At 37.4% G+C, this 15005-nt stretch overlaps 1 protein-coding gene across 1 annotated transcript in view; it reads left to right on the forward strand.

Moving 5' to 3' along the window:
- Positions 1–1407: 1407 nt before the first annotated feature.
- Positions 1408–15005, forward strand: part of LOC139116674 (short transient receptor potential channel 5-like) — a 37002-nt gene continuing 23404 nt past the window's right edge. The window contains exon 1 of the mRNA XM_070679260.1: positions 1408–1484. Coding sequence (XP_070535361.1) covers positions 1472–1484 — 13 coding nt within the window. The 5' untranslated portion in view covers positions 1408–1471. The remainder of the gene's footprint in view (positions 1485–15005) is intronic.

Raw genomic sequence — 15005 nt, forward strand, 5'->3', positions numbered from 1 at the left:
TCAGGTGAAGGACATGTCACTGATTCACGATCCCACAATCGTAAACCTGTGAATGTATCAATGGGTTACCTCTGACCTAGCTATTTGCGGCGGTATGTCATGCTTCATTGATATTAATGGTCGACAGAATTCTTACTGTTCTCATTGTCGCCACAAGTCACAAATTTTGACTGCGTACTCTACAACCTGTTAACTTTCTACTCCCTAAAATGATAACACTATGCCTTTAAAATGCTATATTTCGACTTCTATTCACTGTTATCTTGAAAATTGATATTTCATCCGAGCGCCATGGTCCTCTTGCTCTTTTAACATCAATCCATGAGGGATGCTGATGCCATGAGCTTCAATTCTTATACGTTTCATGCATATTTCAAATTAGAAGTGGTCTCTTTTTATAAAATTTAATCAGTAATTTTGTCAGATCATGTCAGCATATCATTTTATATATGCACAGAAAAGTAGATAACAAGTTAAACTGTTATTTATGTTGTGTTTTGAAAGCATTGTTCTTCGTTGGAAGAACAAAAGGTATTTAGTTAAGCATTTGCTGAGATAAACATGGCCCCCTGAGCGAGTCTAACTTTGGAAGAAATAAAAAATTACATGGTTGACTCGCATAGAGTGTCAACAGAGTGTGACTGTAGCAGTGTAGTGTGCAAAAACACAACTGAAGACACATTCTTAAACTCAAAGCCCTTGAGAAAATCCAACTCGTGTAAAATGTTAGAAAAGCTGGAGAATGTTAGTCATGTTAGAAACAGACAGGGTAAATACAAAATAAATAATAAAAACTTAAATAAGCAATAAACATGCTTTATGTAAAAATGATAAGGCTGATTGCAGAGACACATAAGGCACGTTTGCTGGTAATTTCAAAACTTTATGTACGCCCAGTATCTTGATATAAATGTTAATACAATGTTGTGCGGTATGTTTGCCGTTGGAAACGTTCAGGATAATTTTTCGCGGGAAACGGAACATTTGTAAACGGACCTCAACAAAATACTCCTTTGCCTACGCACAGCTTTGGGTTGCACATCTGATTTATTGCTTTGATTTGGGCAGAACTATTATAAAATACAGGGGTATGCACAGACACACAAAGAAACATGCAGAGAGACAGGCACAAACACAATGTGCTTTTACTATTCTTCAACTACATCAGCGAGAGCTAAAAACAACACGGCGTTAACAACATCCAGTCTACTTATAGTTTAAACAGATTTGTCATAAGAGGGGGAATTCACTGCTTCCCGGATGTTACTGCACACCTATATGGCAGCAATTCTTGACTTTCCAAGTGTACTGCCAATCCTCCCTTTATCAAGTGGTCGTCCCCTTTACACCGAAGAAAGCCCTGCATTGTGTACGTAGGACATTATAAATCACAGAATAGACACATTCTTCTAAGAACAGCACAGCGAATGCAAAGTTACAGTCTTCGAGAATTCGCCGTTTCCATTACTCAATGGAATACGCGGGTGAGTAAAACGTTTGTTCTTCAAGTGTGTTTAACTATGACAATGGTTTTTCCTGTTGTTTTCTGATTTTGTCGTGAGAAGTATCTGCATGCATGATTTGTTACCTCGTGGGCCACAAGTTTGTGAGATTGAGATAGTTGCTTCTGCATGAGTCTATGGACATGTAGCCCACTAATGACTTTGACGCAGTGGGAATGGAACACACAGTATCGTACGCGGGGCTACGTCACGCTGGGCCCACTCGTTCACTGCAGGCTCTGCTCCGCTCTGCAGACTCAATCTAACCCGGGTCTTTTAAATGTGGAATGCAAGAGACGACAAGATGCGCTGAAAAACCCGCTGATTTGTCGACTTTGCGTTAGTAAGAGGTAAAAATGTTTGAGTATTATTGAGAAGGACTAATGTGCTTTGACCCTATATAGAATTTTTCCACTTTCGATGCTTGCTAGGTGCATTTTTGGCGATGGAAAAAAGTGTGTGAATTAATCGAATTGATTGAATTTTGCAGCGCATGTGTATAATTAGGCTGTATTGAATTTTGCAGCGCATACTTTGTTCATTTCTGCAAACTATCAATAACAACAACAATAAAAACAATAACGAATATACTGAGTCCAAATAATTTTTTTTATTTTCTTCCTTAAATATTTAATCAACATCATCATCATCATCATCATCATCATCATCATCATCATCATCATCATCTGAGATCGAGGGCCCTGTGATTCGAGAGACAAAAAGATTGAGAAGCTATTAGGTTAAGGAGGGGTGGGAAACCCCCGCAGATCGAAGCCAATTATCGGTAATTTTGAGGAGGCCTAGTTCCAGGATGGCCTCACACTACCTTGAACTATTTAAATCACAATATTATTTACTTAAATGATGCCAATACAAATACCATACAGACAGACAGACAGACAGACAGACAGACAGACAGACACAAGTTTTGCGGAGATCAAGGTCAACAACTTTATTACAAAGTTGACCAGCTATATAGCCGAATTCCACCAAAGAACTTCGGACACTCTTGGCAGGCGTTACTCGCAGACGCTGTGGAAGCAGTGTCATTGATGCTGTGATAGGTCCTTGCCTAAGTCCGACGACTGACGATTGGTTTTATTTGTATAGGTCTTACTGGAAAGGTCCAAGGGCAATAGGAGTATGTGGAAACCGTCACATAGTGTCCCTCCTGTAACTGTAGTGTTTCGAGAGCCTGCTGTGTGTCCATAGCGTTTACATAGTGTTTAATTCCATGCATGCACGATTATGAATCTGCGTAGTTATCGTTAGGTTTGACGTATTTGGCTGTAAGGGACTGGTTAGATTTTTCAATCGATGGGCGGTGGGTTCACCCTGTTTTTGACTTTCGTGATGGGGGTCGCCATGTTTTTGAAATGTCCAATAGGGGGAGGTTCTAATCCAGTGTGTTTTTGAATTTCGACACGCGTCGGGCTGGTACTTGCCTAAAATGCATCATGCAAGCCACGAAGTTCATCATAGAGTTGCAATTTTAGGCGCTCCCTGCGGGCGCGTAACTTTATTTATTAGACATATTTTTCAGCGCGCCCTTAGGGCGCGTGACTTTAGTATATCAGATATATCAGAGATATCTGTATGTTTAATATGTTTCGGCGCGTCCTTCAGGTACCTGACTTTAATATATCGTACATATTTTTAGACATATATCACCCTAAAATAAAAATGGAAGTCGAAATATGGGCAGATTTTGTGATGTCATCGGTTCACATGGCCATTTATATTAAAATTAGACTGAAGTTTGATCTTGAATGTTCAATCCACCGAGCCTAAAACACAAAATTCAGACCGAGGCCCATGATACATTCAAGGATTTCTACCGACTGATGAACAACAGTGTGTATGGCTAGACCACTGAGGATGTCCAAAATACTGAACACGCTGAACAGAAGACCAAAGTCATAACAGTATGCCACAGTAAAATCCGATGATCCTAGAACTACAGACTCTTGAACTCAAATATACCAATCCCATTTATATCAGTCTGACAAGAACGCAGTCAACTTCTTATCTGTAATAAGCTTCATTTTGAAGAGTTCATGCTTATGTTTCAGTGGGTTCCATCCCTTGGAGCCGCCCGTCCATAACTCTGCCATATGGACATAAAAAGCATCATATACGACCTACGTTTATGCATGGCTTGCTCTGTTGGGAAGCTATTCTGTTTGACACTTCTAAGTTGTCGCTGGAGGTTGTACTTCGATCCCGTTACTTCATTCCGAGGCTGAATAAAGATGTCTTAGGCAATTCTAAGAATGAGAAGGCAGGTAGGCACATTAATCATTCTGTTCACTGTTCCAAAGTGCATATGGTACGCCTTCTCCCATTAATATTATATAGGGCTCAGCCCTTGGTGTCGCGCCAGGGGTTAAGATTGGCAATGTTATTTGTATTGATTCATGATAAAATAGAATTAATTGTTACTTCATATACGTTTGTGTGACAACTATGCCCAGTTTCCTCTGATGAAAGCAGTTCACGTACGTACATGACGTCATACCCTGCAGCAGTGGAGGTATAGATTTTCTGTAATGTGAAAAAATGTTGGACAAAATTAGCAATTTTTACCATGATAACAGCCTATTTGGACGTATTGTGCCATCGTTACCATTGCAACGGTAACCGCACTGCCCACCTTCTACTTGCAAGCTGAAAACTAGAGCGTTCCGTCTAAAAACTGGCAAATTTTGAATCTAGTTATTGACACAGGGGGCGCTTTTCTAAAATTCAATCCCAGCATTCTTTTCGTATGCCCCCGTTCATATGCACGACAGTTTTCTCCCATTTTCTACTTTTTATGCGTGATATTTACGATATTTTGTATCAGCGACAAGTGGATAATAACACTAACCGGCTAACAAAAATATTTATAAATGGCATTTTAGAAATTAATAATTTGCACGTTTTGTATTTGTTTATTTACGAGGACTCAAAAAAACATGGCGGCGCCCATGAAAGAAGGGTACACTTCCGGTTACTCGCATAGTATATTATGAATATGCGCATGCGTAGTCAGTAAGCCGCTCGCGCCACTATTAAATACATCACGAGGTGTTCTGCCCTCTTTCCGGCAGTAGTAATGTCTCTTTGTAACTAGAGCCTAGGTTGATGTGGCACATTTACTTTGGCTTTGAGTTTTAGTGTGTCAATCTCTTTGTTTTACACCACTTTGTAAGATTACCCATCGTTCCTTCTCTTCTTCAGTTTCGGACTTTAGATCTATTTTGTACTCACGACAATTGCATACGAGATTTAAACATTTTCCACAGTTCATTTTACGTTTGGGAATATAACAGCTTTCGGGTCTTTAAAATCACCCAGTTCTTTGGTTTTTTACAATCAGTTCCTTCGTTACTATGTTTTCTTCATTACTTGAGCTTGTAAAATACATGACTTCCATAACACACAGAGTAAAGTCTGCCCATATATTGATTCCATGACAGATGGCTTGTCATTTTCAACCAAAGTTCTTACCTTGATACATTTGGGAAATTAGTGCCCATTTACTACTCAGGAAGCCGGCATGTTTGAACACGGCCAGCACTATGCAGTACCGACATATGAAAAGCCTTTGACGGTTGGTCACTGGCTTGTTTCAACCAATCAACTTATTGAAAATACTTATCCGTAGTACATGTTTTTGTTTGTCCGCATATAAATGGCTTTCAGTGAGAGCGGGCTTTCTTTTTTGAACAAGATTTTTTTTGTTCTCATATCAAAATCTTTCACTAAGTGCAGACAGTTACTTAGAGGCTAGGCACTGTAATAGGGTTATAGCTGTAAGAGTTCCGTATTTGATCTGAAAATGTGGATTTTGTGGACAACAATGTAAATTTATGCATAAACGATGCATTATGCTACTTTTGACAGATTAGCATTGCTGCCACGTAAATACACTCACTGTCTGTTCTTAGAGATTAAAGATGAGCGTTGGTCAGTTTTTGTAATCATTCTTCAACTTCTTAACGTCTTGTTAGTGAACGTTCTATGCAGCTTTGTCACTTTTTATATTTTCCAGTACGATTTTGTTTCTATTTCTTATGCTGTATGTGTGTTTTTCAAACATTTACTGCTTCAGGTCAATGGTAAAGATATTTAGCAAAATGTATAAATGTACAGTTATGTCAATATTTTTTTCAACAGATATTCCAAATACTACTTCCATTGATTTCACAGGAACATCAATGCCGTAAGTATTAACAGCCAATATGATTCAGAGTACGAAGTTTTCTCGATGCCCTCTTCAATTTAGCTAGTAACATATCATCTTTCTCACTAGCACTGATGATACAAAGTCGCATGAATCCAACATAGGAACTAAGTAGACGTGCGTAGTAAAACATTGATCAAAGCTTATAATTGTTTGCAATTTATGGCAGAGTCACAAAACTCAACACGAACTTTTCGCGTCGCATCAAAGCTTTTATAAGATTTCATGTTTTATAGGAAAAAGGCATTTGCAAGGGGAACCAGAAGAACAATGGAAACTCCGTTGCGCTTTTATGAATGATGTTTGATTCAGTTGTACAAATTTTCACCTTAAATATATAGATTTAACAGTCTTTACAGTTTAGTTAATGATTAACCTTATTGATCGGCAGCAAGATATTATCTCTTTTACCTACATACCAAATTTAGTTCATAGATCCCCTGTAATGACTATTTTCTTATTTTGTTTGATTTTTTTAAATGGATATTATATTTTTAGTCTCGTAAATTTTAGGGCTGATTTTGTTATTTTAGTCAACACGTCAATATAGCACATGTTTCAGATATTTTCACGATTACACTGACTATATTCCGAATGGCAACAATGAGTTGTATCGTTTTATTTTTTTAAAAATTGTTAATTGCATTCCATACTCCCTGTCTTGAATTATCAGTACTATATCGCGTTGGCTCAGAAAAGTAAATCTAAAATTAATAAGGTATAGATAAACAAAAAAAGGCTCTACTTTATGTACTTTCTTTATACCACACAAGATTTCGAATGAGGTGACAAATCAAAGGTACTGACTCACGTCAAATATCTCTCCTACCATTAGTCTGTAAACCTTTCTAGAAATTAGCTTATATCTACCAATACTACAGAATCCAAGCATGGCCATATGAAAGATCGACCCACTCAAACCATCTTAGTAAGTTATGTTAATTTTATTACAGATGTGAGATGATAAGAATTAAATATATATAGCATATTCAGATTTCAGTAAAGCTTCCAACACTTTGTTTCATACTTTATACTAACATAGGCTGAGCGCATATTAGGGGCAATGTTTTGTCCTGCCTTTAATTGTACCTCCAAAATAGGTCACAACTTGTAGTTTTAATGGTCACATGTCATCATTATGTGATGTCACGTCAGGCGTACTTCAGGGCTCACTAATTTGGCTCACTTTGTTTAACCAATACGTAAATGATTTATTATATATTGTCCACTGGCAGAAATCATTATTCTGCAAATTGTTTGCCGACGATGCCGACAAACATGATCATATTTCCTTTAAAGCGGACATAGATAATGTCCAAAAATGGTGCGATACGTGGAAATAAAAGCCTAGTGTAGGGAAATGCAATTACATTTACGGAAAAAATTAATCTACTAACCTACAATTATGATAGCACTAATGACGGACCGCTATCCATTGTTCATTTTATCAAAGATCATGACATTTTACTTCATCAGACCATGATTATCACTACAGAGGACATATGTACCGTGAAACTTTTGAGTAACGCCGAAGTCCTATTTTCAATATATATATATATATATATATATATATATATTAATATATATATATATATATATATATATATATTTATATATATATATATTTATATATTAGATATATAGATATAGATGGATATATATATAATTATAAATAAATCGTTATATTATTTTATAGGATGTCACTTTTTCATAATATGTCGTTTGCCCCTCACCGTGTGTAACATAGAATTAGATAAACAAAACACAAGTAAGTTTATGATTGAGTTGTTTAGAAGATTATAAAATTACAAACATTATGGTTATTATTGCTTTCAAATATGGTAGTCCATTGGTGCAACTTTGGACGAAAACTGAAAATTATGAACAAGTTACGCCTGAAAAGGATGAAAGATTTCTGACTCTCGTTCAAAATAGTGACTATGCAGAGGTTGAGAAAATGCTGTCCATGTCATGCGTAAGTTGTGTTATAATGTAGTCACATCAATCTTCATGGTCAAAATACCACATAAATTTAGAAACCCATCGCATTCAAAATTCTTAAACTCAAGGTTGCTTCTTTAAAAAAATCATGATAAAATAAAATGGCAACTTACTACGTTGTCTGCACTAAAAGGTACATAATTACGGACATTAAATTCTTAATCAGGCAAATAGCGAAGATTAGTCATTGGATGTGATTTACACAGTGCGAAGAATGGAACGATGGCTTGCTACAAAAACAATATGTTTCAAAAGATAGTCGATCCACATTTTGAGAATGAACAATAGTTACAGCTTTTTCTATATGTTTAACAGCTTATATCAGAGCACTTAACTATTCACTAACTGGATTGTGATATACACCCATGGCTGGGTGACAGCTGACTTGACCGCCATCAACGGTGCACGTCGAGGTTAACTTCGAGCACGCCGAAGATGCTCTCATGGATAATAGCATCTTCCGTTCGGATGTTTCAGTACGAATCAAGCGGAAACCAGGGATTATTGAGACAGGGTATTTAATTGGTATGTACTATAACATCAATGTGAGTGAAAAGCCGTTTATCAAATGACTGGACGTGCAAGTGAGACGTCGCGACATATTAACTCAGCCACGGCTACCAAGCGGAATGGGTTGTTATTTTGTCAATATTCGAACATTATTTGAAGAATTCAGCTCTGCAAAGTTTGTATGAAATTTTCTAAAAACCCATTAAATTACAAATTTATTAATTGTAGGTTTAACATTTTACGATGAAAATGATATTGTTTAAAGAAAATGAAGAACGGCGTTCGGATCTAATTAAGGTAGTATGCACCTCGAAAGTGAAAGACTTAAAGTTTTGCTCTAACTTTCCTCAAGGTATCTTTCAATCATTATCTTTCAAATAAAGAATAAAATATGGGGTCACCGTGCAAATTTTGGTACTAGAGCAACGAATGTCTTGAAACTCAGACGACAGAAGTTCAACAACAAGGTAAAATTAAGGAAACGAGATGCATGAATGATACTGCATTTTCTCCTGAGTCCGGAGAAGTATCATCGCTGCTGTCAGACAAAATAAACCTTCATAGATTCCGCGGCTCAACTTCTTGAATGTCACGGCAGCGTTTATCTTGATATGTTTGCAACCCTCCAATGTTGCTCCAGAAAACATCGCTACTGCTACAGCAGTCACTAAAATAATCGCAATCATGCCAATTCGTAATCTGATAACACTTGGTCAAATTCGTAATACAAATTCATGAAAGAAAGATACATGTACCTCTGGTCAAAAGACCAAGAAGTGATGTCAGTGCTTCTGAAATAGAAGGCGCATCCTGCCCCACATGTGGCACCCACCATATATCAATCTTGTCTGGGGTTATCGTCTATGCTTATCATGTTGTTGGTGCACATCGACAGAGCCTCTTTTGACAGAATAGACAAAGAATACAACAGTCTAGTTCGACGGAGAATAAAAGAAACATGATCAGAATTGCAAAGTCAACTAAAATAGTATAGCAAAAAAGTCCGACTCGGCACTATCCTCACAAAAAGTTAACCTACCCGACGTCTACCACAACGCAATCACTCAATAAAAAGAACAATCCTCTCTCTCTAAAAAGAATTAAACACACTCGATCCACACGAAAAAGAAGAAATTACCTCGGAAATCTGCCAGAAGAAAACAAAATTCGTTCATCATGATTCATCATAGTCACATAAGCTTTCACTATGAGGAAGAATTCCCTGAATGCACATGCTCAGATGTTTGACAAGATATTGAAGCATATCTGTACATATTTTTTGTGTTGATTCTAATGAAATAGAATAGCATCTACTCCTAATTGTGTTCATTCCTTACAGGTAGACATTAAGAAGACATCAAGAAGACATTTCATTGTATCTCAGTTATTGAATGTGAACAACTTTCCACCAAGTATGATTCTTATTCATCTTTCGAATAACCGTGAAAGGAGTTGCGTATAGTGATATAGTATGCTCTGAAAAGTGGCCTTGCGGAGTTTTGGTTCGAAAGTTTTACCGTAGTCGTTCCAAAAAAGCATCCACAGAACAATGAAAATAGCGTCTTATAATTGTAGATCAGTTAAATCGTCGGTTGCAGATGTTGAAAACCTCTGCAATATGGTTGATATTTGTCTTTTGCAAGAGCATTGGCTCTTTAAAGACGAACTGTCTTTGCTCTCATTAATACATGATGATTTTCAGGCTTTTGGAGTTTCTGCAATTGACACAAAGGAAGGCTTATTTGTCGGCCGTCCGTACGGCGGCACAGCCATACTTTGGAAAAAATCATTGGCGAGTATCATCACTCCCAAAACGTATAATGACCCAAGAATCATTGGTGTAGAGGTTTCGTTTAACTTTGGTACTTGCCTGTTACTTTTGTGTTTATCTCCCACGGATTGTCATGAAAATTTTGATGTTTTTAGTTACTATTTGGGCAAAATTCACTCTATAATACAGGATTCTGGTACACCATACACGATTGTAATGGGAGATATGAATGCTGACCCTAATAAGACCTTTGGTAGAGAATTAATTTCCTTTTGTAATGATTATAACTATGTTATTGCTGACATGTCACATTTTGGTCAAAGTTCAGATGTGTATACATATAAAAGTGAAGCCCATGGTTCAACCTCCTGGCTTGACCATTGTCTGTGTACCAAGGCCGCATATAGCGCACTGTTAGATATTCAAATTGTCGATGATTTCTTTTCATCTGATCATCTGCCATTCATTTGTCAATTCGCCTTTAGTACTACAGTGAGTTCTTCCTGTGATAGAAATTCTAGTGACACCTGTCCGCAGGTCAATTGGAAAGGAGTTGACTGGTCAGCTGTTGCTGACTTGGATATTCAAAGATATGCACTTCGTTCCGATTTCTATTTGTCACAAATTCAGATTCCCGGCGATTTGATTTATTGTAAAAATCCAAACTGCTGCCACCATCAACATATCAGTCAAATTTCTTCCTACTATAACTCAATTTGTAATGCTTTGACCAAGGCAAGTGATGACGTTTTCTGTTCAAGCAAACCAAAGCGCTACCATTCAATTCCAGGATGGAATGATGTCGTCAAAGAAGCACACAGTGCAGCACGTTTTGCGTACAGTATTTGGCGATCAGCTGGTAAACCAAGGACTGGCCCGATTTCTGAGCAAATGCGGCGCACGAGATCCGTTTTCAAATATACCTTGAGAAAATGCAGAAAAGATGAAGCCACCAGGCGAGCTGATAGCATGGCAAACGCCCTTTTGGAAAATAAGCAAAATTCTTTTTGGGCTGCTGTTGCCAGTGTGAATAGTAAAAGGTCCCTTTGGCGACTTGTGTAAATAATGCAAAGGGTGATCAGAATATTGCTAATATGTGGGGTAGTCACTTTCACGAACTCATGAATTCTGTGAATAATGTGAAGCACAGGATGTATGTACAAAATTCACTAGACTTGATCCCCTATGCTGAAGAGATGTATATAAATGTCGATGAAATTCGTAATATCATCAGTAAGCTAGTCATGGGAAAATCACCGGGCAGTGATGGTATTGGGGTAGAGCATTTGCGTTATGCTAGCAGTAAATTGATTATCCATCTTGCAATGTGTTTCTCTTCAATGTTAATTCATGGCTTTGTTCCCGAAAATCTCACCAATGTGATTCTTGTTCCCTTGGTGAAGGACAAAACGGCTGATTTGTCGACAAGAGCAATTATCGACCAATTGCACTGACCAGTGTCTTGTCTAAAATCTTGGAGCGTGTTCTGTTAAATCGTTGCGCAACACAACTTGAAACTTCTGAATACCAGTTCGGTTTCAAAAGAAGCACAGCTTTGATATGTGTGTTTTCCTCCTAAAGAAACCATCAGGTATTATAAGAAGAATGGAAGTTCAGTGTATGTATGTTTCCTTGATGCCGAAAAAGCTTTCGACAAGGTTAACCATTTCACTCTATTGAAGAAGTTAATTGAGAGGCATGTTTCTCTTTACATTGTTCGTATTCTTAAATTTTGGTTTATTTCCCAAACATTTTGTGTTCGTTGGGGAAAAGCAATTTCTTCCACTTTTACTGTGTCAAACGGAGTGCGTCAAGGTGGCATCATGTCCTCCATACTTTTTAATGTATACATGGATGACCTTAACAAGGCTTTGTCTGCCTGTGGGATTGGTTGTGAAATAGGTGGTACAATGTTGAATAATTTATCGTATGCAGATGATATGTGCTTAGCAGCGCCTTCTATCAAGGGTCTAAGAAAACTACTCAAAATTTGCCAGAATTTTGCTGAAGAGAATGATATTGTATATAACGTTTTAAAAAAACAAATGTATGTGTTTTAAATCTCGAAACAATGCAGAATTATTCCACCAATTACCGTTAGGGGTTATAGTATTGATTTTGTGTCAAAATTTGTGTATCTTGGTCATGTTTTACATTAGACTTGAAGATGATGATGATATCGCCTCCCAACGTAGGGCATTATGTGGTAGAGCAAACTTACTTCTGAGAAAATTTCGTTATTGCTGTTTGAGTGTTAAGTTACGACTTTTAATACTTTTTGTAATAACATCTATTGTGCTCAACTTTGGTGTGATTTTAATGTTTCGTCCATTCGTAGCCTGCATGTTTGTCACAATAATGCTTTGCGCAGGTTTTTAGACTTATCGCGAAATGCTAGTATCTCAGCTGCCTTTGTTGAAAATCGTGTAAATAATTTTCCAGTCTTTAGAAGAAGACTTGTGTACAGTCTTGTCCGGAGACTGCAATGTACCGACAACAGTCTTCTAAGAGTTTTACTTTTGTCAGACTGTAGGTATTCTGGATTGCAATCTTATTGAGACAGCTTCTGTATCGTAGTCTTAGAATTGCTTTTTATTGTCTCTCAGGGTTCCTGTTTTTTAATGTATGTTTGTAATCTGTCTGTACTTTCTTGTAGTTTGGTGTTGTGCTTTTTTGGTGTACTGTGTAGCTTTTTTGATTCTATGGACGGTCCTTGTACCTGTCTGAAATAAAGTTTAATAAAAATAATAATTAATTTAAAAGGCAGACTTGATGGAATTGAAACCACAGCTCTTGAGACTGCCAGTGTAAGTAATGACTTTTACATGGTGAAATTGCTTCTGGATCATGGTGCGGACGCATTGGAAGATAAACCGCCAAAAGGTACATTTTGAACTTCCAAAAGTAATAGAAACCAATCACTGATATATGTTGCTTAGCATTTCTTGCATTAATGTTATTTCATCCTTTGAAATAATACCACAATAGGGCTGAGTCAATGGGCTCTTGAAGCTGCGCAAAGGACCTGTGTCATATGAATGTGACAGTTCACTGTTAAGTTTCAAGTAGATAGGTTTTCGGCAAAAATACGTTTAAGCCAGTCAGTCTCCTTCCTTACAAATGTTCTCAGCCTCGCTTACCATAAGTCAGGTAGCTGTCTTAGCCCTGCTACCGAATATACTTTGCGCTACGACAGTGACTCTTGACAGAAGTCATGACAGCTGCTATCGGAATTTTGTCTTATCGTATTTGAGCAATGCATCTTTATCCATCAGCAACTTGAGGCTACATTTGGCGACAACCTGTGTGAGCTAGTAAATACATGTACTTTCCAACACCCACAAACGTTAGCACACATCTTATGAAACAACTAGCTGCAGCCACTTTGTTTAATAATAGTAAACGAACATAATCATCTAGATTAAAGTCAGACCTTCCTCTTGTGCTGAATATTTTGGAATGATTTTAGAAGCCTACATACAATAGTTTGCATTATTCTCCAGCACAGAAATAAAACTCATAGGTCTGTGGTATTTTGAGAGTCGAAAAAGTTCCATTTGCTTCAGATATGTCATATTGGATCCCTCTTGTATACGTCCACAATGGACGACAATTTAAGGGGCTGTCAATCATAACAGCTGAGATGCACAAGAAACAAAATTCCTAAGTGAGGATGGGATCGACAACTATTGTTTTGCGTGCGTCAAATCGCAATCTGGATTTTTCAGTAACAAAAAATAAAACACCTCAAAACCACAAATCCATAAACGAATACCTTAATCGTTCCTCATCAAATTGCTACACGTAATGACCCGAGTAATGACATACTTATTGCAAAATTGGGAAAAGTACCTTTATTAACTCTGTCTGATACATTTTGTATGAAATATATCATGATGGATTGACATTTAAAACAATCTCCCCATGGCTTGCGCGTTCTGTGTCTGACAATGAATAAAATACATATTCTTTATACATAATAAACAACACTGTATTCTTGAAAACAATTTCACATTAAGGAGTTTCCTACTGATATACTTAACTGGTTGTTCCTCCCCTTTGTCATCAAACTGACTCAAAACAGCACCCTTCCATGATTGGATTCTTCTATCTGCACCATAAATTGCGTGTTATAGTATGGAACCGCCAGAACTGGTGATGAAACCAAAGCACTTCTCAACTTAATGAAAACATCCTTACAGCTTTTAGACTATCGTACATTGGCTTGGCTAGTTTTACATGTCAGCTCAGTCAATGGGGCCACAATGTCAGAAAAGTTTGGGATAACTTCATGTAATATCCTGCTAATCCCAAAAGTGATTTGATATCATTCTTTGCCTCTAATATTGGATAATTGACAACGAAATCGACCCTATCTGCCGTAGGTTTTATTTGTCCACAACTAACACCATGATTATAAAAACTCACTGCCACTGTCATCCCAAACGGCTTAACAGTAAACCATACAGTCCAAAGGGATGATAAAGGCGGACTTCTCCTCCCTTGTACCCTTGCTAAGGGGGATTTGCCAATATCCTGTTTGAGAGATTACGTAATTACGTATTGCGACAAGTTTTCTTCATGTGAACTTTTCTCAGTCCACTGTTCCCTGATCACATTGAGTGGTTTTCTTTCGACCATACATTATCTAGAGAAGTGAGAAACCAGAAGTTAATTGTGGTACTTCTCTGTACGCAAAAGAAGGTATGGTCAATATCTGTCCCTTTCTTTTGGACCCTCTGGTACAAAACGTTGTTACACTGCCTTAAGAGTCACATTTAATCTCTGAGTGAGTCCGTTGAATTGTGGTGATATTGGCTAGTTTTGCTCTTAGAGATGTTCAAATTAGCACACAGATCAATCATAAGTTGTGACAAGAAATTTGTACCCCGGTCTGTCATAATTTTGCCAGGTAGTCCCATGCGACAAACAACTTCTATCAATGCCGTAGCAACTGTGCTGAAATAGGCAATGCCTTGGATACTGAGTTGAA

Source organism: Ptychodera flava, chromosome 18, assembly GCF_041260155.1.
Source record: "Ptychodera flava strain L36383 chromosome 18, AS_Pfla_20210202, whole genome shotgun sequence".
NCBI classification, from domain to species: domain Eukaryota; kingdom Metazoa; phylum Hemichordata; class Enteropneusta; family Ptychoderidae; genus Ptychodera; species Ptychodera flava.